This window comes from Elgaria multicarinata, chromosome 3 (genome assembly GCF_023053635.1).
Source record: "Elgaria multicarinata webbii isolate HBS135686 ecotype San Diego chromosome 3, rElgMul1.1.pri, whole genome shotgun sequence".
In the NCBI taxonomy this organism is placed as follows: domain Eukaryota; kingdom Metazoa; phylum Chordata; class Lepidosauria; order Squamata; family Anguidae; genus Elgaria; species Elgaria multicarinata.
In genome coordinates this window covers 96,053,686-96,079,304 of record NC_086173.1, presented here as the reverse complement: position 1 = coordinate 96,079,304, position 25,619 = coordinate 96,053,686, and the positions used below count along the sequence as shown (strand labels likewise).

At 43.4% G+C, this 25,619-nt stretch overlaps 1 protein-coding gene across 2 annotated transcripts; it reads right to left on the bottom strand.

Moving 5' to 3' along the window:
* Window positions 1-95: 95 nt before the first annotated feature.
* SIMC1 (SUMO interacting motifs containing 1) lies at window positions 96-24,601 on the bottom strand. 2 transcript variants are annotated; one of them, XM_063120939.1, is made up of 10 exons: window positions 24,449-24,601; window positions 9,569-10,339; window positions 6,663-6,904; window positions 6,251-6,320; window positions 5,550-5,698; window positions 5,084-5,272; window positions 3,388-3,516; window positions 1,615-1,771; window positions 1,327-1,411; window positions 96-568 (listed from the first exon to the last, which is right to left on the bottom strand). In XM_063120939.1, the coding sequence occupies exons 1-10, from the start codon at window positions 24,593-24,595 to the stop codon at window positions 348-350; spliced, it is 2,160 nt and encodes a 719-aa protein (XP_062977009.1). In that variant the 5' UTR covers window positions 24,596-24,601; the 3' UTR covers window positions 96-347. The 2 variants fall into 2 exon arrangements, with proteins under 2 accessions (XP_062977009.1, XP_062977010.1); XM_063120940.1 differs by lacking the exon at window positions 24,449-24,601 and adding an exon at window positions 13,276-13,340.
* Window positions 24,602-25,619: the final 1,018 nt, after the last annotated feature.

Here is a 25,619-nt window from a genome sequence, read left to right as displayed (position 1 = left end):
TGGGACTGAGTTTTGAGTAGATACTTAAAGGAGTGTAGCAAATTTCCAGTGTCCATATCCCAGTAAAGGTTTAAAAATACCATATTCCACTCCTCAACAAGTAAAATAATTTATTAAAAAAGCTATACAAAACTCATGTGGGAACAAACAAACTTGTACGACAAACAGAAGTCTAAAATGAACTTGTTCAACTGCTTGAGCTGCCCACTGACAGGCAATACAAAACATGACTGGAATGCAAAGAGGGATGTGTTTGTGTTCCTTTTGAGAACTCTTGTTTGCAGACTCATTGCTCAGCTTTTTCCAGTTGGAAGAGGTCCATCTTTTAGCTGGCTATAGTCCTCCTGTTAGATATCCATGGTAGTGACAAGCAAAACTTGGAGTAGCTTAATTTTTTCTATGATGGGTAAAGGAATTGGCTGCCCCAGAGTTTGAGAGAGTTGCTTCTGGAAGCTTTGAATGCTGCACTCTATATCACTTACTTCAACATCATCATTTGATTGTAGTTTGGGTTTAGTAGCCTTGATAATTAAATTAATCCGTTCACACACGGAGGTTCTTAAGTGCCCTACAAACAGAAGAAGTAGGAAACAGTTATTGAATACTGAAGTGGATTGGTTTCAATTATAAGGGCTATGCTTACCCCTGAGATTGGGACTGAAATAGTCTTTATGGAAAGCTCAGTTTAAGTCATTGGAAGGTTTTTTTCCTTCCTAATTTTATCAGATTATATCCCATGTTGCTTAATGAAATGAATGTTGTATATATAAAACAAGGTGGGTAACACAAGGCATTGCTTCCTCATGAAATAAAAGTTTTAGGGTTTTTAACCCCTCCCTGAAATGGCCTTCATAGCAGCTACGGAATACCCAAAGGGTTAAATTTAGCTTGGAAAAAAGCTAAAATTAACCAATGTAGAGGTCTGTAGTGCTATGGAGCAGTTTGCTGTTGAAACTGGGTGGCAAACTGGTGAGGGGAGGGGGGCACCCAGGGAGTAATAATGGCCCCAGACCTTGAATTTGCCCCACTCTAGTATTTTGGAATGTCTTTTTCTTTTATACCAAAGTATGGTGATTCATAGACATAATTGAAATTGCAATTATAGATAAAAGGAGTAGACTGTAGGCAATTGTATCAACTAACAAAGTCTGTCTGCCATTGTTCGCCATACTACTCCTGCTCTGCAGATGGCTTTTTACAAAGTGATGAACAAACCATGTATGCGGTGGCTCAAAAACCGTATCTAGCTGACACGAAATAGTTGCATATCTTGATCAGGCTACACACTCTACTGACAAGCTGATGAGCTGTAAGCCAGCTGCTCACCTAAGACTATGCTGCGATAACTCAGCAACAATAAATTCAGGTGGTGAAGCATCTCATCCCATCTTTGCCATGTGGTTTCATTGTCCTGTGAACAGATAGGTTGTTTTACTTGGGATTTTAGATCTGGTCTATTCTGATATTTTAACAATTTTGCATGCTGTAGGTGGTTCCATGTCCTAAAGGGGTTTCAATAAAAGTGGAGACGTATTAAACAATACAAGGGATGGCAAAACAGCCTTTTCAGCTTTCTCTTCTCATGATAAATGAAGGAAATGAGCACTGAAGTACCTGGTATGTCAACAGCAGAGAAAAGTGGTTCAGAAAATGCAAGACTGTTGCCAAAGACAAGGGCTGTTTGGTGGGTATTGCGCAGCTATGTTGGAAAATGAGCTCCAACACTTTGCATCGCAGGAGGTGACATTCCATACTGCTTAGGAAGGCTTCCCTGTAAGAAGAGACATAGGTGAATGGTAAGTTCTCCCTGTTTTTATTAATTTCTGTACCATCTTTTGCACATAGATTTCAAAGACTGATTTCCCCTCCCATGCATTGCATTGATTTCCCCCACAGTCATCCTTTCTGTTTTATCTAGATTAAGTTTAAGTTCATTCACCCTCCAGTGAATGAACTTAAATGTGCCCAGGGACAATATGCGTTTAACAGGAGCAGATGAAAAGGAAAAAAAATGAGTTGGGTGTTGTCCACATATTGATAACAGTGTTCTATGGCACCAGATGAGCTTTCCCAGCAGAGGTTATAGAGATAAAAATAATATATGAAGAATCTGGATGGACGTCATGATTGTTTGCTCTTCCCATGGGAGAAGTATTAGTCTAGCTCCACCTTCTGAAACCTCTTCTATAGGAGGGTGCAGAAAAACTGCAGAGCAATATCCCCCACTCAGGGCAGTCCAGAATGATACCATGGGCAAATTAGTATCAAAGGCTGCTCAGAGGTTCAGAAGGTAATCTCACTCCCCTCTCTTGTCCAAGAATTAGGTCATCAGGGTCACTTAAGGATTCAACAACAAAAATCCCTTGGAAGCAGCCAGATTGAAAAGGATTCAAATAATCAGCTACACTGGAGTTGCGTGGCCATCAATTATCTTGCTTTAAAAAGACAGGTTGGAAATATCCTCAACTTAGAGCAGTGATAGTGAACCTTTTTCAGTCCAAGGGCTGCATTCCAACCAAAGAAAGGTTTTTTTGGAGTGTATGTGCACTCCATTGTAGGCATGATCAAAAGAGTTGGCAAGCCAAAATGTGATTCTTACCGATTAAGCCTACCCTGGACAAACCTTTGTATGTTTACTTGCAAATAAACAAGGCTGACTCGCACTTTAAAATAGCTCCCCAAATAACAAGCCTCTGCATGTCTACTCAGAAGTAAGAGGGACTGAATCAGCAGCTTCTTCCCCAAGCTCTGTCCCCTCTTCTAGAAGGGAAAGGCTCATCTTGGATCAGCAGCTGATTGGAGAAAAGAGCTTTTCTATGGTGTGAAAGGGGGGTGGGCCTAGGGCATATTTGCAGGTCCCCTATGCCTGATTTATGGTCTAATGTTGGATTCTTAAGGGGACTTAAGAATTACCTCTTTCAAAGTAGCTAGTAGGCAATGCTCTGAAAAAGATACATTGACCATATACTTATCCACCCACCTCAAGCAAACCAGTCACCAAGGCATACTATCCTACTGTGGATGTTTACTTTATGAAAACTGGGTAATGTTTACTAAAGGGCAGGACAGGTTGTGACTGAAGCTTATCTGCTTCATTTCACTCTGGTTAATAGCCCCTGTTTTCCTGCTCATAAGCTGGAGCACAAATGGATTAATATGATACAGAATTAAATGGCAGAAGATAATCAAGTGAAGCTCTAGATACAGCTATGGAATTATTTTGTGTGAGGTTTGTGTGGGCTGGACTCTATCTTTGCCCAGGTTTGTCTGAATGCCAAAGAGTGTAATGAGTACATTACCAGGGGCACAAGGACAGTTGGGCATCAGGACAGGAAAGGGCAGTTCTGAGAAGGAATCAATTCAGGATTTATTTACACAATCCCTTACCTCTGGCAGCGCTTGGGAATATTCAGTACTTCAGAAAACATCATATCTGCAATTTTATTGGCACTGCAGTTTGGAGATTTGTCTACTTCTACAGCTATAGAAAGCATCCTCTGGAGAAGTGCCACCTCCCTAAGCCAGACAATAAGGAAGCAATATTATTATTATTATTATTATTATTATTATTATTATTATTATTTATTTATTTATTTATTTATTTATATAGCACCATCAAAGATTATACACAGTAAATAGCAAGACCCTGCCGCATAGGCTTACAATCTAATAAAGTTGCAGTAAACAATAAGGAGGGAAAGAGAATGCAAACAGGCACAGGGAAGTGTAAACAGGCACCGGGTGGGGTGAAGCTCACAGTATAGAGTCAGAACAAACTCAATATTTAAAAGCTATAGGGAAAAGAAAAGTTTTTAGCTGAGTTTTAAAAGCTGTGATTGAGTTGGTAGTTCTCAAGTGTTCTGGAAGAGCGTTCCAGGCGTAAGGGGCAGCAGAAGAAAAAGGACGAAGCCGAGTAAGGGAAGTGGAGGTCCTTGGGCAGGCGAGAAGCATGGCATCAGAGGAGCGGAGAGCACGAGCGGGGGAATAGTGTGAGATGAGAGAGGAGAGATAGGCAGGAGCTAGACCGTGAAAAGCTTTGAAGGTCAACAGGAGAAGTTTATATTGGATTCTGGAGTGAATTGGGAGACAATGAAGAGATTTCAGAAGTGGAGTGACATGGTCAGAGCGGTGGGCCAAGAAGATGATCTTAGCGGCAGAGTGGTGGACAGAGACCAATGGACTGATGTGAGACGAAGGAAGGCCAGAGAGAAGAAGGTTGCAGTAGTCCAACCGAGAGATAACCAGTGCGTGAACGAGAGTCTTGGCAGAAGAGACAGACAAAAATGGTCGAATCCTGGCAATATTATACAGGAAGAAATGACAGGATTTAGCTACTGCCTTGATATGAGGAATAAAGGAGAGCGAGGGATCAAATATAAAGCCAAGACTACGAGCTTCCTTGACCGGAGAGAGCGTGACATCGTTGACAGTAAGAGAGAATTTCACCCTACTGTAGGGTATCAAGCCATGGTCCTAGATAACAGATACAATGTGGAGCAGTCTCTGTGGTGTCCTCCAGATGTCTTGGACTGCAACTCCTATCATTGGCCATGCTGTCTGGAAGCGATGGGTGTTGCAGTCCAACATATCTGGAGGGCACAGGTTCTGGAAAGCTAGTATGTACCAACAGTTCTGGTTTCCAGGGAATTATAACATGGGTACTACATGATCCAAATGTTCCTGCAACTGCATGGAGCTTCACTAAGGGAACCTTTATTTTGTGCAGCTATTAATTTGCAGGTGATCAATAATAACACAAGGGAGCCCAAGAGGATACTGGTCTCTATTTTCTTTTGGCATCTACTGAAGACAGGACTGGGGCTTAACAGGCTCAAGTCCCAGCCACAGTGACAGACCAGTACCTCACACTATCCTTACCCTAAAGCAACCATCAAAGGTAAATATACTCTGGGGAATCAGTATTTTCCTAGTGTACTTGGCCATCCTAACTTGTGAAAGACATTTACCTGCTCACCTCAAACAAGTATGGTTTTGCTTAATTGAAAGTTAGAATGTCTGGGGGTGTGGGTGGAGAATCTATAAAGCAAAGATCAAAGAGAGAAAAATAAACTCTTCTGCTTACTTTTGGGTCTGAAATTGTGAAGCAGCAGCATCTGTTTGCACAGATTGGTCTAAGTGCAGTTCTGGTGTGGAGCTGCTGCTCTCATGTCTAGATGTCTCTGATGAAGGACTTCTCACTTCCTGGAGAAGTTTTCTGTGCTGTGAAATCCTGACTCCGGTGACTGCAGCTACTAGCCATTCACTCACATCCCTGAGACAGAAATAGGAACTTGAGTTAGAGATATGCTTATGAGTCCCTTGGGGGCTGGTGTGTGGTCAGTGGTCTCAGATGTTCTCCACAGAGGTTCATGGGCTTTGTCCAAGTGTGGCGACACAAATGTTTCCAGTGCTTTAGGCAGGCTCACGGTTATCAAGGCCTGATGCTCAATGTGGCAATGTGCCCAAGTGGCAGATAGCCCTTGAAAAGTGAAACTTCCCAAGTGTCTGGCACACAGGGAGGTTCCGTGGGGGGTTAAGGTGGTAATTACTTTACGTTGCTGAAGCACTGGTCACAGGAAAGCACTGCCTTGGCAATAGATCTGTTCAGAATGCCTGTTCTGGCCATCTTCTGGAAGTCATCCTCTAAGGTCTGGATCACATACTGCAAGAAAAGGAGTCGTCCAGGAATGTTTTCTTCCTGTGGGAGCCAGACAATTTCAGAGACAGAATCATGACTGGTCATGAACCTGGTCCCTCGCCAATAACTGGTTTAGCATGGTGAGTGGCAGGCAAAAGTGCCCTGGCTGAAGCTGATAGGCATGAGCCAATTACAGGCAACCATTACATGTGCACACAGTCCAGTAGGTGTGCAAGGTAGCTAGGGAAATTCCTCACTTCTGCTCCCAACTAATGGCCAAGCTGATGTGTGTGCCTGCTCAGTCTGCTGTCAAGGTGCTAATTGTTGAAGAGCAACTTTAAGGCCCCTCCATTCCCCTTCTTACGATTCTTTTATCTTTATGCTAGGCTGATCAGCCCTTCAAAAAGAGGATGTCTTCAAACTGAGGATTGTCCTCTGTCAAGCAGGATACATAGCCACCCTAAATCCTATACTCCTTTATTTGGAACAAGCCCCACTGAACTCGGGGGGACTTCCATCTGAGTAGACAGGTACGGAGAGTTGCAAAGTAAGGGCTCTTAGAACTACAGTTGCTTAAAAATCATCCTATACAGTGGCGTGAAATCAACATACCTGCTCTTCCATGACCTTACATAGCAGCTGCCAGTCCCACACCACCGTCTCAGCCTTGGCTGGGTGAAGTCTAAAATTTAGAATGAGACCTGCTATACCATCAAATAATTTTCACAACCTTTCTAATTAGTCTATGGCACATTTCAAAACTGCATCCAGTCTACTGAGCCCTTGGCTACAAATTAGTTTCAGCAAGGAGGCAGCATCATGTTCCCTCAGACCATGCTCTGGCTTTGTGTATAAATTAGTAAGGAATGGGGATAATTAATATCCATATTACTTTAGCTTGAAGAAAGGCCTTAATTTACGCCACAATCACAAAGCTGAGGAAGGGACTTTCTCAAATGAAAGGATTAGCAGTCCTATGTATGTTAGCATCAAACACAAGAATACTAATACATGGGATACGTACGCTTGGATTTTCATTAGCAACATGTAAGCATCCTTCTGTATCTCTGGTTGTACATCTTGGCGCTCTGGGCTCAGCAGAATCTGCCTGACCACACATGATGTGATCTCCTTTGGGGGGTAGTGCTTGCAGGATACATAATCCATAAGGAAATCCAAGGTGCCCTGATAGAAGTTCTCCTCAATTGTGCTGGACACCATTCTCAATCTCCGGGATGGGATAGGTTGGACTTTCAATGGCTGGTTCTGTGAATACAGTGGAACATCAAAATTGCATAGAATTCATAGGCAACAGTGATAGGGTGTGGAGAATTGTATTCTGGGTTTTTTTAATTGCTTTTTTCCATGTAACATTTTTCATTCATTAGATACTCATACTTCCATAAAAGCCATTAGTAACACAGGTTAGTATCTAACTGTGTCTCAACACTAGCACTAATGACATTACACTAAACCAATACTTTCTAGGGCAATGAGAAAAAGTGCCAATTTACTGCTAAATTTCAGTACCTCTGTTGAAATCCAGTGGCAAAGTGGTACTTGTTTTCATTGCCCTCGCAAGTGCTAGTTACCATGTGCAAATGTTGGTTTAGCTAGTGCAGTGTCACTAGCACTGGGGCACAGTTGGATACTACCGATAATATACTTGTCTGAATTGGGCAGCTGGAATGGATACTGTACTATTCAAATCTTAATTAACTTTTTCCTGGTGAGCATCTCTAGGGAGTGTACATTATTATTATTATTATTATTATTTATAGCACCATCAATGTACATGGTGCTGTACAGAGTAAAACAGTAAATAGCAAGACTCTGCCGCATAGGCTTACAATCTAATATTTAAGTACACAGCTCTTCAAGCATCCTAAAATTAGTATGTTAAAAAACAACAAAGGTACTAAAAACTGTTTTCTTAAAACTTAAAATAATGTAAAGGACAGTATGCTGTTGAGTTGTCAAGAACTCAAATATTTCCAAATGATGCAATAAAAATAATTTCCAAATAAAGGTTTGAATATAAACACTTAAACCAAAGTAAGGGCAATGTACTGACATGTTTTCTTAATCAGGTATTTCTATTCAACACTTCTGGCTATTGGAAAAACAGCTGAGGTATTTTAAACAACATGCAAATAAAACTGATAAACATTTAATCTTGTTTACTAGATATAAAAACAAACATGCTAAAATTTCCCAGTAAGTTTTCCAATTCGCAATTTTCCACAAAATTCATGTCACTGCTGGGCACAGAGGCTTGGCTTGCTCCTTTGGACCAACATAGTTTATCTGGAAACTCATCAATCAGCTGGAGGAAACATCGCTTTATTCTAAAAAAAACCTTCAGCTCTTTGTAAAACATTTCATGTCTGTCAGCAGCTCTCATGGAAGAGAAGGAAGGATAGGAAACATTGTAATAGCTTAACAAGCAAAATGTTTAGGCTGCAATGCTTATAAACATTTACCTGGGAGTAAATCATTTGGAATTCAGTAGGACTTATTTGTGAATATACATACATAGAACTGCACTGTTAGTCACACTCACATATCAATCATGTGGCTGTCAATCTGCTTTGCTGGAAGATCCACCATCGTGCTCAAGTTGGATATCGCAGTCTGCATGACTGTAGCCCTGCATTCTTTGTTGAGCACCTTCAGTACAACTCCTGCCACCTCTTATTATCCACATCAGTGAAGCACTGTCCTAACTAAGCTAACAGGGCCTCTTTTAAATATCCCAAGTAGTTAGGGAGGAAGAGGATGCAGTCACTTTGGCTCAGTAAGGGCTGCAGTCATAACAACACTACTATGCTGAGAGGACATTAGAGGTTGAGCATGCTAATGGAAGATTTTCTCCCTTTGTGTGCCTCTTGAAGGAGGCAACATCATTAGCCCCTACTTTAATCATTTTTATTGTTAGATGCCTTGAGTGCTATTCTTTGGTAGAAAGGTGGGGTGTCTTATTTTACAATATTGTAGCGTAAGACTTATTACTAAAGATTTACCAGATCACTTTTGCTCTTTCTTAAAAAAAAAAACACCTTGAAGCTTGAGCAGTGCAGATGTGCAAAAATTTTGCAACTGCAGAAAAGTTCAAAGCTTGAGCTTTAGCAGCAAAATGCTATGTTTCTTGGCTCTGTGCCAATCAGTCTCTTGTTACTCTGGCAATGAAATCTTGTGACACCTTTCGTATTCCCATCACTATTAGGGTGACGATATGGAAAGGAGGACTTTATATACAGAAAGGAGGCTTCTGTATATATAACAGTTGGATAGAAAAGGGAATTTTGGCAGGGGTCATTTGTATGCATGCAACACCTGTTGAAATCCCCTCTTCATCACAACAGTTAAAGCTGCAGCATCCCTGCCCTCTTTTGTAAAGTGATCAGATACAAAAGAGGGTAGGGATCCTGCAGCTACTGAGGTCGGCCTGGGGCAACCCAGTGCTTGGCTGGAGAGAGGTTTGCCCACTGAGAAGTCAGATCCGCGTGCTGTCCTCAGGCATATGCCAGGCCTACCCCGAAACCTTGAGCCCAGCACAGCTTGGAAAGAAATACCTCTGAGAAAGTGGCCACGACAGATGAGCAGCAAGCAGAGCAGTGGAGTTGTGCCCCCGCCCTGAGTCCCTTCCACTTGTGGCACTGAGATCCCTCCACAAACAGGCATGTTTGCTCCAAAGCCCAGCTGCTGAGTGCCACACATGATCTTATGCTGTCCTTCATTGGCAATCTCAACAGAATATTAATTATCTGCTCTGTCCTCCACCCCACCAGCCTAAATGGGCACAAACACAAATGATGCTCCATCGCCCAAAGCTCACTTGAACGGTACATCCAGTGCACCGCATTCGTGCCCTTGGAAAAGTCTGCCTCTTTTTCTCAGGGTTCCTGCTTGGTCTCTCCCACAACTCACCTGTCTGGCATCCTTTTCCTGCACCACATTTTGGAGAAAGGGATGATGCACAGGCACTCCTTGGAAATACTGCAACGTTTTTAACCAGACCTTGAGGTTAATCCGCTTAGCTGGTTCCTGTACCTCCAATTTCACAGCACTCAGCGCTGGGTTATTTGCCTCCAGCAAAGGCAGATTGGCTTCTGCCGGAGATGTAGAAAGACTCCTAGGAGGGCAGGAGGGGACAGGGCTTGGGGAATGTCTCTGAGTGGTTGGGGAGGGCTGGGGCTTGGGGTCTCCCTCAGGCAGGCAAGTACTGGGAGGCTCTTCCACACAGTCCAAGAAGGCTTGGCATTCAGTGCTATCATTGGAGGAGAGGGAGAAAACATCCGACTCCAGCTGTGGGCTTCCCAAAGAGCCCAAGTCGCTATTGTAAGTGGTGTGGCTGTTGCAGTCGGAGTCCGCATCATAGCTGGCGATGAGCGAGAAGCTGCTGCTTTGAAAGTAAGGCTGCTTCCCCTCCTCTTCGGGGGAAAGTCGCTCACAGCCTCTGTCCCATGCGCCAACTGGCACGCCAAATTTGTTCTCTGCTCCTGCTGTGGTGAGGATTTTAGGGGAATGCGCGGGCTGAGTGCCAACCGGTGTCGAGCATGTAAGGCCCTGAGCGACGTAGCTGCTGCTGTGAAGAGGGCTGACCATGGTCTCCTCGGCTTCGGTCAGATCGATGACACCAAAGTTATTGTATGGTACCCTTCGCACAGCCAGGTCATCTTCCGTCAGATCGATAATCTCCTGCAAAGAGGAAAGCAGGGGAAAGGGAGGAGAAGAGAGAGAGAGTTCAGGCCAGCGCACAACCAGGATGAAACAAACTATGAACGAAAGACTTCCATCCTGCCCAGCTTTGATTTGGTTTGGGGCCTGCACACTCTAAAACAGTCAACCCTAACCTGGTCTCCTCCAGATGTTTTGGGGCAACAACTCCCATTAGCCCTAGTGAGTACACCCAATGGTTAGGGATCATGGGAGTTGTAGTCTGGTTGGAAAAGGCTGCATTAGTGACTGCTGTATTTCCTAAGGTGGGTGTGTTGAACCTCTTTCAGCTTGGGGGCCCAATTTTGGAGAAGCTCTCGGGGAGCGGGGCAGTCATTCTAGTGTAGGCAGGGCTGAAGGCAAAAGTGGGTTGGGACCAAAGGCAAAAGGGGCAGGGCCAAAAAATACTTGCATATTTTAACTTAGAGCTCTTACTGCCTGTACCCAAGCTTTAGAAGAGGCATTTCAACCTTCTGCTGACCCCACCCCATTCCCACCAACCAGCAGTCATTGGGGCATTTCCTGGCGTTTGTGTCAGCTTTTCCCTATTCTGAAACGCCAGGAAACGCCCCTATGACTGCTGGTTGGTGGGACTGGGGTGGGGTCAGCAGAAGGGGGAAACCCCAGAGGGCCTCACTTGACCACCCCTATTCTGCTTAATCGACTTTGTGTTCCCTACTGTGTTGCAACACCATGAGCAGAATTACCAGGCCCTCAAATATGATTCATGAAGTCTGTCTGGAATAAGGCGACCATATGAAAAGGAGGACAGGGCTCCTATATCTTTAGCAGTTGTATAGGAAAGGGAATTTCTGCAGGTGTCATTTGTACGCCTGCAGCACCAGGTGAAATTCCCTCTTCATCACAACAGTTAAAACTGCAGGAGCCCTGCCCCCTTGACCAGATACAAAGGCAACTGGATTTAAAACCTTGAAGGCTTATGTAGCCATGCTTTGCTAAAAGTTGTAGAGGGGAGGAGGCACAGAGTGGGATAGTAATGGTCCCAGGTGAGGCACCTGAAAAGAACATAACTCCTGGGAAAAACAACAACAACCTGGCACCAGGAGCCTTATATAAGGGCCAAACCAATAAACGGTGTGGCTTACTGTGGAGGATACAGGAAGCAGCAAACTAAATCCCATAGAATTATATTGCAAAGGATGAGGCTATGGTTGGATGTTCAGAGTTATCCCCCCACAAAAAAGAACAAGCTCCCACTGCCCACCATGAGCAGTATCATGTGGGAGCGAAGCTGTTGTAAATAGAGGGCTCAAGCAAGCTTAAACGTACTTCTGATACACTGACATTGAAACCAAAGTGAAGGTGCCAAACTGCCATTTCTTCCGGCCATTTAAACTCTCCCTGCTGGAACTTCTAGATATTCGAACGCTGCATAAGAATTAAAGGGCCCACAGAATTCCATTTTGACAGGAGTTGAGATGTGAAGGGCCCATAAAAAAATGGAAAAATTCAGGGGGAAACTGTTCCCCCTCCCCGATTTTTTCCGAAGCCTTTTTTTGTTTCCCCCCCGAAAAATTGGAAAAACTGAAAAAAATGATGAAAAAAACAGTTTATGGAATGTTTTATTTTAGCTTGATGAATAAAAGTTGTTCAGATATTTACTTCTCCAAATGATTTCTACAAATTATGTATAGAATCAGATTATTACAATTTCTGTGCACCAAGGACAAGCAAGTCCTTGGTTGCAAACTGAGTGTACAACTCTCAAACGCAAGAGCAAAATGCATTTCTGCTTCTAGGGGGCACTGCCATTGAAGCAGAGACTGAAACTGATAGCTATAGTTCAGAAAATGAGTCTGATTAAATTTCATGCATATTCATTGAACCTTGGTCTCCCCTTTTTCTCAGTTCTTTTCAGGGCTGTGGAGTCGGCACATAAAACCTCCGACTCCTTCATTCATGGCACATCCGACTCTGACACCCTTAATTACATATCGATATAGGAAATAAATTTCCTATACATTTCCTACATCGACTGCAAGCATGCAACATTTTAGAACCCTAACCTGTTAAAGCCCAGGTCTAAAGGCTATAGCTAAGACATTCTGGGTTTTTTGTTTTTTTTCTAAAATTATTATTATTATTATTATTATTATTATTATTATTTATTTATTTATTTATTTATATAGCACCATCAATGTACATGGTGCTGTACAGAGTAAAACAGTAAATAGCAAGGCCCTACCGCATAGGCTTACAATCTAATAAAATCATCATAAAACAATAAGGAGGGGAAGAGAATGCCAACAGGCACAGGGTAGGGTAAGCAGGCACAGGGTAGGGTAAAACTAACAGTATAAAGTCTGCACAACATCAAGTTTTAAAAGCTTTAGGAAAAAGAAAAGTTTTTAGTTGAGCTTTAAAAGCTGCGATTGAACTTGTAGTTCTCAAATGTTCTGGAAGAGCGTTCCAGGCGTAAGGGGCAGCAGAAGAAAATAAAATCCAATAAAAATCTCTTTTACTGTGTTACATGATATGCTCTCATTAGATCCGTGTACAACTTGCACACATTCTAATGAGGCTCACACACACACACACACACTTTTAAGGAATCTTTAGACATTGGTCATAGAGCGTCTGTGGCTAAGTAAGGTGATTCTTATCTAAATGAATTGCTTGACCTAGCCTTGTGACTGCTCTCAGCCCTATTCCTGTGTTTTTCCCCTCATCTCTGTTGGAGATGGAGGGGTGAAGACATCTTGACTGTTGGCTGCCTCAAAATGGAGTCTGTACTGCTCACTCACAGAAGAGCTACTTCGTAACAACTGTATTTTATTCAGTTAAAAGTGAACGTTTGTTTTTCTGCTTCCTTTCCTTCCTCCCCCCACTCCCTCCCTCATACACCCCAAAGAACTCTTTCTTCCCCCACAAACAACCCAGCGGGGCCCAGCGCTTACCGCAACCAGCCAAGTTTACCAAACTCCTTCTTGGGTTTGGAACTCACATGCTTGGAGCACCTGAGTCATGGTGACACGTCTGAGCCTGCCTGTGAAGGAGCAGCGGCACTCTGGAAAAGGCGGCACATTGATCCGTCTTTTTCTCTGCTGCTGCCGATCCGCTGAGGGGGTCTGAATTTCTCTGGCAAGCTGCGAATCCGGGATTTTTGTCCAACCAGCGAGAATATTTTGGAATTGGCTGGAATTCAGGACAATCTTGGTTTTCAGGGACATATCGCAACTCTGCATAGAATTTAAATTTATTAGGGGTCGGTACATTTTCTCCGACTCCAGTAACCCAAGAATTGCTTCTGACTCCACAGCCCTGGTTCTTTTTATGGGAATGGGTGCTTTATGTCTAGACGCTGTGGAGGACTAGTGGAGACATAAATAATTTTCTTTGTTACTAATGTTGGTGGTTTCTTTTGTTGTTGTTTTTAATTGTTCTTTGCCTGCTCCTCATAAACTGGCAAAACCAAAGAGGTTCCTTACAGTTCAGGTGTCTCTAACAGTTCAGGAGCTTGCAGGACCATTTGTTACGCAATTTTTTTTAAAAAAAGTAAATTCAATTTGTAATAATTGTTTGAATATATTGTACTTTTAATATACCAAATGTAACAATTTGATGCCAGACCAACTTGGACATAATTACATTTTATTGCATTATTTCTAATATTGCATTATTTCAATTTTTCTAAAATTTACTGTTTTTCCCCAAAACTCCCTGGAAAAACCCCACTTCCCCCCCCATAGCTTCAAAATTTTCAGAAATTTTACATCTCTAGGCAGGAGAACTCCCCGCTTCTCATTAAGCTGCCAACCAGTATCTACCCCCTCAAGTGGAAGACAGATTGGTAAACCTGGATTTCACAGGCCCCTGGATCTTGAGTTCTCCAAATTCCTAGTTCCCAGCCTTCCAAATTAGAGATGTGAAGGTCTGGGGGTGGGGATGGGTGTTTTTCCAGTTTCAAGGTTCTGAAAAAAATATTTTCTTTTAGGGATTACTATTGGGATTTGTGCTTTTTAATGTTCACAATTGATCTGATGTTAGGGAAGAACTGTGAGGTGTCCATGTTTGCTAACAGCACCAAATTATTTAAGGCGGTTTAAAAAAGAAAGGACAGTAAAGAGCTCCATAAGGACCTCTGCAAACATAGAGAATAGGCATTAAAATGGGGAATGCAGTTCAATTTAAGTAAGTGTAAAATGATGTGCAGGAGACTAAAAAAAATCCTAACTTCATAGATATGCAGAAGAGGTCTGAGCTGGCTGTGACTGACCAAGGAAAGGGATCTTGGGGTTTCGGTGGGTAGCTGGATGAAAACGTTGACCAAGTATGCAGCTGCTGTGAAAGCAGCAAATGCTATGTTGGGGATTGATAGTAAAGGAATCAAAAATAAAATGACCAGTATCATAATGCCTTTTATTTATAGAAATCTATGATGTGATTACACTTATAGTAGGTACAGCTCTGGCCACCACACCTCAAAAAGTATATTGTAGAGCTGGGAAAGATGCAGAAAAGGTCAAGTGAAATTTTCAAGGAGCTGGAGCAGTTCCCCTATAATCCCTGGACTGTTTACATCCCCCCACTGCAAGATCTGTCCACTTATTCCTACTCTCTCCTTTCTGTCCTTTTACTAGTTAGAGAACTCTCTCTTCCAGTTTGGAGAGATCATAGGAACATAGGAAGCTGTAGACCCTTAGTTCATCTAGCCCAGTATTGTCAACTCTGACTGGCAGTGGTTCTTTAGGGTTGCAGACACAATTTTTCCCAGCCCTGTCTGGAGAAGGAAAGTCTGGGACCTTCTGCACGCAAAGCAGGTGCTCAGCCACTGAACCAGAACCCTTCCCCGTTCTGAATCACTACGCTGTTGCTTTTTGTTTCAATAAACCTCAACCATTTGGTGTTGTCAACGAACCCGGCCATCACACTGCTCACCCCCAACTCCAGACCCTTAGTTCCATCACAGGGTAGGGCTACCTGCGTTGTTCTTATTGATGTCTTCTGTGCCTCTGGATCCCAGTGATGGATGCAAGAAGCCAGAGGCTGGGGTGGGGGTGGGGAAGAGAATATGTACACAAATCTCCCTCGTCTTCAGATCTTCCAATTACCACTCCTCTAATAGATTTCCAGACCACAACTGGTCTCTGACCAAATACCTCTTGGCTGGGAATGCCTGCCAAAGCAGCCAGATCTTAGGAGTCCTTTGTACGACAGTGCTTCCTCGCCCCCTTGGGTTGTTGCTTCTCTCTCTCAAAGTTTCTGGGTCCTTGTGGCAGACACAAGAGGAAATGCAGGGGGAAGGGAAGAGGAGGAGCCTCTTGGTAATTCTCATTTGTTTTAACTGCCACTGGACTGCTGAATCTCAAGCAAACCTCAGAGGAAATAACTTTTATCGCTGTTGCACCCACAAAATTATAATACCGTATTTCTTCGATTCTAAGACACACTTTTTCCCCCATATAGACATCTCTAAAAACGGGGTGCGTCTTAGAATCGCGGGTGCGTTTATTATTTCTTAGATTCAAAGCTTTTTTTCTGTTGGTGGTACTGAAATTAGTGTGCGTCTTACAATCAATGGAATCTTAGAATCGAAGAAATACGGTAACTGAATCTCTCTTTGTCCTATGAAGATTCAGTTGGCACATGTGGTTTCCAGTGACTCAAACCCGTTTATTTCCTTATTTGGCAATAAGGTCACAGACGTTGGTGAATATAAAAGGGGCAGCAGGCCTGGTCCTACTAAGTGTAGCTGAAGGACATCAGTGGCCAGAGTGTGATGGGCCTTTGTGGTTTAGATGTGATACATGTGCTATTTGCGAGACTGCGATGCCTGGAGAGTTGCCCATTCCAGGTCTTGCACATGGAAATTCCAAGACCTGGACAACTTGCTCAGATGTACACTGTTTGCTAATTGCACGACGAATCAGTGGCCTTTTGGAACTCTCAAAATGGCAATTCTTCTGCTCTAGCCTTGAAAACGAGACTGGCTTTTGGAGGAGGGAGTGGAATCCTGAATAGCTTTTTAACGGGGAATCAGACTGTGAAGCATAGGTCCTCAGGAACTGGCCAAAAACAGCTCCTGCTGTAGTTCATGAATACTGTGAAGAAGCCTTCATAAACTAAACACTTCCAAGTTGTTGGCAGCAAAGAACATAAGAAAAGCCCTGCTGAATCAGCCCAGGGGCCTATCTAGTCCAGCATTTTGTTCCCACCGTGGCAAATCAAGTGTCTGTGTGAAGCCCACAAGTAGGACAGGAGTGCAATAGCACCCCTCCTGCTAATGTTCCCCAGCAACTGGTACAAAGAGGCATACTGCCTCCAACATTGCAGGTAATATATAGCCATTGTAAATAGGAAACAATTGGATTAACTCATTTTTATTGGTTATATTGTACTGATAGGCTTTACCTGACTTAATCGTAAAGTTTTTTTAAATTTTGCATTTGATTATATTTGTATTTTATTGCTATTAGCTCTTGAGTAGTATTTAGCGAAAAGGCAGGATACAAATATACAATTAATAAATACATGTGCTATGCTCCAAATGCCGGAGACCAAGTGTGCTTTCGCATGTCATGCTAAGCTTTAGGGAAGGAGACACAGTGGGGGGTGACTTACAGCATCTGTTATTCCTGACAGATGATTGCCTGCTTAGCGGCTTCCCGTGGCTTCTTTCTCCCTCAGTTCCTCTCACTCTTCCAGCCTGCAGCCGGCACAGATCCCAGGAGGCTTTGAGGCAAAAAACTCTTTTCTTTATTCCCTACGTTATCATCCTTTCTGCAACTGGTCTGCTGCGATTACTGGCTGGCAAAGGAAACTCCCCCTCCTTCTGCATCAGATCGCAAAAAGAAAATAATTTCCCAAGTCCTTCTGAATGTGGGAAGGCATTTGCAATTTTTCCCCTGCTATGAAATTTGCACAAATTTTGCTTCCATTCTACTGCTCCACCATGAGATTTGAGAAAATTTCACCCCTTTCTCCTGCTCTGCCATGAAGCTTGCATAATTTTGCCATTCCGCTTGCTGCTCTGTAACCCTCATGAACATTTGAAAGCTACCAATGGAGCTACAGGACAGAAGGCACTTTGCGGGCTGGTGTTCTTAATTCATTGTAAGAAGCAGCCTTTAAAAAAACCAAGGTGTTCACTAGTAAGGAAAGCAATGAAATGGAGGATGAAATTTTTCAAGGACGTTGACATAATTATATTTAACTAGCAAAAAAGCCTGTCATACAACAGATGTATTTATTTTGTTAGCACTTCTTTGAAAAGTGTATATTTTTGGTATACACTTTTGTAACATTTTCAACCAACTTCCCCTGTTCTTTCCCATCAATAATTTTTAACTTTATGTCCTCAGACTGTTGGACTCTGGACATTGTTGCATACAGTTGTCCATAGGTAAATACTGGTTTCTCTGAACTTGGAACTTCCCTAGAAGGCCAGTTCTAAGAAACGTTGCTAGATGGCGCCAGAGGGCAAAAACTATTTCTCGGAACTTGAAACTTCCATAGAAGGCTGCAGTTCTGAGGATTGTCCCTGGATGGCGCCAGAGGGCAAAAACTATAACTGGCTTGGAGGAACAGTCTGGGCTTTTATATATATAGATGAGAAAGTGCTTTGGGGAGGATGTACTTACTTCAGTATAATGTGAAGGAAAGGAAAGGAACCTCTCGTGCAAGCACTTGAGTCATTATTGACTCCTAGAGGGACGCCTGCTTTCGCTGATGTTTTCTTGGCAGACTTTGTAGCGGGGTGGTTTGCCATTGCCTTTCCCAGTCGCAGTTACGTTTCCCCAGCTAGCTGGGTACTCATTTTACCGACCTTGGAAGGATGGAAGACTGAGTCGACCTGAACCGGCTGCCTGAGAACCAGCTTCCGCTGGGATCGAACTCAGGCCGTGGGGAGAGTTTCGGCTGCAGTAACTGCTGCTTACCACTCTGCGCCACACAAGGCTATAGTGAAGCAGCCTTTAATGTGAAGCAGCTTTTAAAAATAAATGGTGTTCACTAACAAGGAAAGCGCCCTTTCTGCAACCGGTCCACTATGGTTGCCAGCTGATGAGGGAAACTCCTCCTACCCCTTCTGCATCAAATCGGAAAAAGGAAATATTTTTCTGAGCCCTTATGAATGCGGGGACACTGTTGCAGGCTTTGTTTTGTTGTTGCTCAGGGTGTTGCGCAAGTGCACATGACCGCAAGAATAACTGCCTGCTATTTTATTTATTTTTTCATTTCATTTCATTTTTGTACTGCCCAACAGCTGAAGTTCTTTGGGTGGTTCACAAAAATTAAAACCATAAAGTACAACATAAAATATAACATTTGGAAGCTTAAATGAGAATAAAATCAAGCAGCAATGAAGAGATTTAAAATGCAGATTTAAAACAGCAGAGCTAAAAGATTAGAATGCTAAAATGCTGGGAAAATAAAAAGGTGTTCGCCTGTCGCTGAAAGGAGTACAACATAGGTGCCAGGAGAACCTCTTGAGCCCAGCATAGCCAGATGCCCCTCTTGCAAATGTCCTTGTCAATTACATCCTCCACTTTGTGGCTTCCTGAGCGAAACTCCCCACCACCACTCCTGCATCAGATGGCAAAAAAGAAAAAAAAATTGAGCCCTTACAAACGCAGGAACATGGTTGCAAGCTTCTTCTTTTTTTGGTTGGTTGGTTTGGGGATTTCGACTCTTGCGCAAGAGTGCCTGTCCCCTAGCTGTTTCACATTACACTGAAGACAGCCCACTTGTCCCCAAAATGCCTTCTCCATTGCTAGCTGTCAGATGTACATGAACAGTGAGCAGGATCACAGAAATTACACAAAATTCATGGCAGTGCAGTAGAATGGAGGGGAAATTTGCACAAATCTCATGGCAGAGCAGTAAAATAGAGGGGGAATTTGTGCAAAATTCCTAGCAGCAGTCAATTGCTCCTGTATACTTGTGCAGAAGTGAAAACAAAACAACAACTTACTAATGTCTTTGGAACACTCTCTGGTGTCTTTTCTTTACAGTATAATTCCTACAAAAGCAAATAAAAAAATATATCCTGAGGCTGAGAATGGATGAGGGAAAATGTTAGCAGCACTACCGAGATTGTGAGGAGTGGCAGGGTTTTTTGCTGCTTTAGCTGGACAGCTCTCTGTCTTGACAACCTATGAAAAAAATCACCCTGCTGGGTTTGGACATCATACTAAGCCACCCTGCGAACAAGCAGCCCTAAATAACCCCACTACGAGCCATGGGTTCTCAGGGTGGCTTGTTGGCGGAAAAATGCCCACAGCGGGGAAACTGCTTTGGGTTCAGACGTCACACTAAGCCACTCTGCAACCACCCATGAAAACAACCTACTGTGGCTTAGCATGAGGTGTGAATCCAGTCCAAGTGTGACATCTCCAGGAGTTGCATGGTAAACTGGATGAATCTAGTTCTGCCAACTTGATCCACCCTTACACATACTAAAATTAGCAGCTGCCATGATCCATTGAGAAAAGGGGGAAAAATGATAGAAACTCTGACTATCAGAAGTGGAAGCACCTATCAAGAGATCACACTGGGTATCAAGTTACAACTCTGAAAGCTTCCGACATCTAACCAAAGGGCTGCTTTTAGTTGATACAACAGACAGGCATTTATAGCCTACTGGGTTATAGAAGAACCCATAACAACAGGCAACCAATTCTTAATTCCTCTCTGCCTGTTGTGCACAACTCCATGATCGAAGCCTCAGGACTCCAGCTCACAACACTGAGACTGAGATGGTTCCCTGGTTTAGGACATAAAGCAAGGCAAGCCCAGGCTTGTCCTAGCCATTACACATCTGGATGTTTTGATACTGGATGTAGGGCTATTACAAGTGAGTGAGTGCCAGGAGCAAACAGCAGTAAGAAGGGTTATATGTAAATCAGACAACTGAAAGTATGCTAACCAAAAAATGACAGAAAACCAAAAGCAACGGACAAAACTAAAAGGACAACTAAATAATGACAGTTAAGCCAAATGGCAAGGCATATTTATATGAAGTGGGAAGCTGGGGAAATGCCAAGAAACCCAAGCAGAATTAACAGAGGAAGAGGGTGTTGTGAAAATATGAATTTAGGTTAAGAGAAAGAAGAATATTGCCATAACATGATAGCCCACAAGACTGGAATGACAGCTCTCCAGTGCTGTATGGCACCCTCCAGATAAAATATAAGGACAGATCCGGAGCAAGTGAATGATAATTTGGTAGATAATTTTTCAGTTGGCTGTTGTGTTCAATATTATTGTTATTTGCTTTGGTATGTTATTGTCAGCTTCTTTGAGCTTCTTTTTGGAAGGATGTGGGGTACAAACAGTGAAATGAAATTGATGATTTTCTGACTCTACATGCCCATGAAGTCCAAAAAGAATGGCAAGAAAAAGCAACATAAAAGAACAGAATGGTGGTAAAATAATTGCCCCCAGTATGGAAAGGACAGCAGAACTAAGACACCCAGTATGGAATTTCTGTAATTTTTATTTTGGTATGGTAATTTTATTTTTATACAGAATGCTGTCAATAATATCTGGATGATGTAACTCCAATTTAGACATTGCTATTCACTGAAAGGTATTTCTAGCCTTGCTTTTGTAAACAAGAGCCTCAAGGTATCTTAGAAAAAAATAATAACAAACTATTAATAAGACAGCATGAAAAACAAATAAACAAACCAGCAGATTAAAACAAAATAAAACTAGCAGAGCCTCAATGAAAATCACATGTGCACAGGATAGACTTCATCTGGAAGAAAACAAAATACATACTAGTCTAAAAAGCTCAGCAAGGGAGTTCACAATTTTGGAGCCACCACTAAAAAGGTCCTCTGCCCTTACTACATAAACTGGGGGAACCTGGAAAAAGCAATTTTTTAGTTACTGAAACTATTTAGGGCTTTGAAAGTTGACACCAGCATCTGTATTGAGCCCAGAAGCAAACAAAGTTCTTTTAATACTGGTGTGATGCAGTAGCAGCAGCCATTCCCAGATTATAATAACCTGGCTGCCATATTCTAAAGAGTTGAAGCTTCCTAATGTTTTCAAAAGGCAGGCTCACATAACAGTAGTTTAGCCTGGTGCATGGACAACCGTGGTCAATATGGCATTATGATGTCATACTGCACAGACAGTTATTCAAGAAGCACACCACTGTGATGAATTTCATTCTATCTCAACTCTATACATTCAGTTTGAACACTATTACAGAAACTGTTCTGTTTTGGGGATTGCCATTTCTTCTTTGGACACTCATCCTCTCCAAAACCCATACCAGCATCTTGACCATTCCATAGCCCCCCTATTATCTAAATATTATTTTTTTACACTGTAAAGTTTACAGCATTCCTCATGGTGTAAAGAAAACATAGCAGCTTATTTTTTTAGCTTTCTGCATTCACATGTTATTATTTAACTTCTACTTCTCCATCAGCCTAGCCTAGCCTAGATGTTGGTCCATGCTGTTTGTGCCTTAGACTCAGACATACTACAATGATCATGAAGGTTGACAACAGCCTGATGTTTAAGCCCATATGTCTCCAATCAGCTTTCCCCAACCTGGTGCCCTTTAGACTTCAGTTCCCATCAGTCCCAACTTGAACAGCCAATGGCCAAGAATGTTAAGAGTTGTCATTTAAAACATCTGAAATTTGTTTGTATTCCTTTTCCCTTTTGGATCATGTCTATTACGATTGTGAATCCGAGTTCCTGGAGAGCTGCTGCCAGTCAAAAGGGCTAGTTGGACAAATAGACTCCCCAGGCATAGGACAACTTCTTAGGTTTCCGTTATCTGTTTTGGTGTACTTGTGAAGCAGCTCTGGCTCAGGGCAAGAGCAACAATGTCATGATCAAGCATCCGGGCAGGGTAATAGCATCCAGTAGGGGAAAGCAAGGAGGTGAATATAAGAATGGTCTGCAATATAAGGCAATAGTGAGCACATTGAATTGGTTGTCATTTGTACTGCAGGGATCTCATGAATAAGGAAGACAGCATAGTAAGCTCAGAGCCTCTAATCTTCATCAAAGCGCAACTTAGGTACCCTTGCTTTATACCAGCGGTTCTCAACCTGGGGGTCGAACGACCATTTCACAGGGTTCGCCTAAGACCATCGGAAAACACATATTTCCGATGGTCTTAAGAACCGAGACACCACTCCTCTATCCTCCCTCAGAGTTCACCCCCGGCAGCGCCGAGCTCAACTCGGGGCGCTCGTCGGGCGAAGAGGGGCGCCCGCGGCCCGCCCGCCCACACGGGGCTGAGCCCACAGCGCAGCCGGTCCGGCAGCAGCCGCAGCCAATCGGGCGAGAAGTCGGCCGCGTCCACCACGCCGCCCGTGAAGACGTGGGCGCTGGACAGGAACGAGCTGTGCGGGCTCCACTGCCGCCGCCGCCGCAGCTCGTAGTCGAAGGTGCCGCCTGGTGATCTTGACTGCTGATCATGAAATTTATCTTAATATTTTCCATAATCTCCTGGCTGCAATCCTTCATGCACTTATTAAGGAGTAGGTTCCACTGAATAAATGGGTTATGATTGCAGTGTTCAAAAATTATTTTCATGAATTTGGGGAATTCTTTAGCATAATGTAACATGTTATTAGTCATTCATTAACTTTAAAACACCTATAATTTCTTAGGCGCTGTAGATTTAAAAAACAACAATTTTTTTTTTAAGGCAGACATTTTATTAAGTGGAATTATAGAATTTCTTCTCTAATCTATTTTGTTAGGAATCTGTGATAGAGAGAAGAATTCATAACTGCATTTCTTAAAACTAAGGATATCAGATAGAACTTCAGATTTTTGTGTAGGTTCCTCATTCAAGGGTGCACCTATTTCCCTTCCCATTGTCCATTTGCAAGCAATAAAATAAACTCTTGCCTTGCAATGAGGGGTGTGTGTGTGTGTGTGTGTGTGTGTGTGTGTGTGTGTGTGTGTATTTAGCCTTGAAATCTCAAGTGTTTTTCTTTTCAGCCCAGTTTTGATACTGATGCATATTTAACTGTGAGAAAAGTGCCAAGGTAATACAGGTGCAGTGAAATATGCTGCATGACACACTGCATATACAGTTTTCAAAACGTTTTCAAAGTGCTTTAAATTAAAAGCAATAGTGTAGATCCCCCACATGACTGGGGCAGTTAAGCATTTAAATACACAGACCTGCTGTCATTGCATCTGGCTTAATTTGTGGAGTCTGAGGGAGGTGTCTTGTGAAGGCTTAAATGTGAGAGTACTTAAATATGAAGTAGCAACGAAAATAATTTTATGGTTGGGGGTCACCACAACATGAGGAACTGTATTAAGGGGTCGCAGCATTAGGAAGGTTGAGAACCACTGCTTTATACTATCTTAAAAGAAAGAGGGGAATAGAGGAAAAACAATCATTCCTTGAAGGTGAGGCATGCCCCAAACATTTATTTACATGTTACGTTTACAGCCCACCATTTTTTAAGACAATCTGAGAAAACGTCATCTCAGTAGCATATTTCCTTAATCCCCAGAAATCCAGACTTTATCCCACAGTGTTTTCATGCTGATCTAAACTCTCAAATATTAAAGTTTTTGGCAGCGGAGACTCATGGCTCCGATTTCGGCGGGGCTGTGAATCCATTCTAGGTTTCAGTCAGAACCAGCCAGAACTCTGAAGGAGCTATCCAAGCGGCTGGTCCCATTTTAGGCATCGTGTTCAGCATCTGGGTTAGAGCTCATTTAGAGTTCTGGCTGGTTCTGAGAGAAACCCAGAATAGATTCACAGCCCCACCGAAATCGGAGCCATCAGCCTCCGCCGCTTTTCGGAATTTCCTGGTCCGGCGCAGCTGTGCATTCCACCACAGCACTCTTTGGGAGAACACTTCAGGCTGGCCAGCCGCCAGCATCCACAGGCGCGCTACACAGGGAAAAAGCCGGTGTAGTGGAGAGGAGGACGGAAAAGATCTTCCCTCCACGCACGGCAAGGGGCAAGGCCTCGCAGCCAGACAGCGGAGGGAGAAAGCTGGAAAGCGAGAGAGACCCAAGCAGTGGGACGGGCGTGAATCACGGGGATCCTGTCAGGGAGCCAGGCGATGACCAGGAGCGCCTCCATCTTTACTGCTGGCAAGCTACGCCAAGCCTCGCAAAACTCACCAGGGGGGCTTGGAGGCCGCGCCTCGGCTGCCGCCTCAGCCTCTGCATTCTCTTCTGGAGCCGGCGCCGGCGGCGAAGCCGCGAATACCAACCGAAGCTTTCCCCGTCGGAGCCCGACTCGATGAGGAGAGCGATGTCCTCGGCCATAGCGCCTCTTCCAGTCAGTCCCGCCCACCAGTGGGCGTGGCCAGACTGACGGACCGGGCCGGGGCTGTTTGCTTCCTTCTTTCCCGCCCTCTCCCTCCGGGCTTATTTTTGCGTCTCGGTTAGGTTCATCTGATCCTGCAGTGTTTGTTTCAGAAAAACGGCGGGGCTTAAGAGCGCCCCAAATGCCCTTGCTTGTTCCCCACAGATTTAGCAACGTGCGCGTTTTCCTGGCAAATGGGATTGTTGATTTTGTCGTGTTCTTGCCTGTTCCCTCTGGCATTCACACATGCTGGCAAGCTTACACGAGACACATCAGTGAGACTTCTTTTACTGAGGAAATCACACGGAAGACAAGCTTAATGGTTACAGAGTCTCCAAAACACACTTAAAGCTGAACGATGGTTAGGGTTGATAAGATCTACATCTAGGAAATAGAAACCAAATGAACAGTTACAAGATGGGGGATATTTGGCTCAGTTATACTACAAACGAGAAGGATCTTGGAATTGTTGTAGATCACAAGCTGAATATGAGCCAACAGTGCAATATGGCTGCAAGAAAGGCAAATGCTATTTTGGGCTGCATTAATAGAAGTATAGCTTCCAAATCACGTGAGGTACTGGATCCTCTCTATTTGGCCCTTGTTAGGCCTCATCTAGAGTATTGCATCCAGTTCTGGGCTCCACAATTCAAGAAGGACGCAGACAAGCTGGAGCGTGTTCAGAGGAGGGCAACCAGGATGATCAAGGGTCTGGAAACAAAGCCCTATGAGGAGAGACTGAGAGAACTAGGCATGTTTAGACTGGAGAAGAGAAGATTGAGGGGAAACATGATAGCACTCTTCAAGTACTTAAAAGGTTGTCACACAGAGGAGGGCTGGGATTTCTTCTCGATCCTCCCAGAGTGCAGGACACGGAATAACGGGCTGAAGTTACAGGAATCTGGATTCCGGCTGGACATCAGGAAAAACTTCCTGACTGTTAGAGCAGTACGACAATGGAATCAGTTACCTAGGGAGGTTCTG

Coding starts and splice junctions, on each gene's coding strand:
- SIMC1 (XM_063120939.1), bottom strand. CDS start 24,595: ATGGCCGAGGACATCGCTCTCCTCATCGAGTCGGGCTCCGACGGGGAA. Junction 10,340..24,448: donor GCGGCCTCCAAGCCCCCCTG/GTGAGTTTTGCG, acceptor TCCTCTTTGCAG/GAGATTATCGATCTGACGGA. Junction 5,273..5,549: donor CAGTGCTTCAGCAACGTAAA/GTAATTACCACC, acceptor TTTCTGTCTCAG/GGATGTGAGTGAATGGCTAG.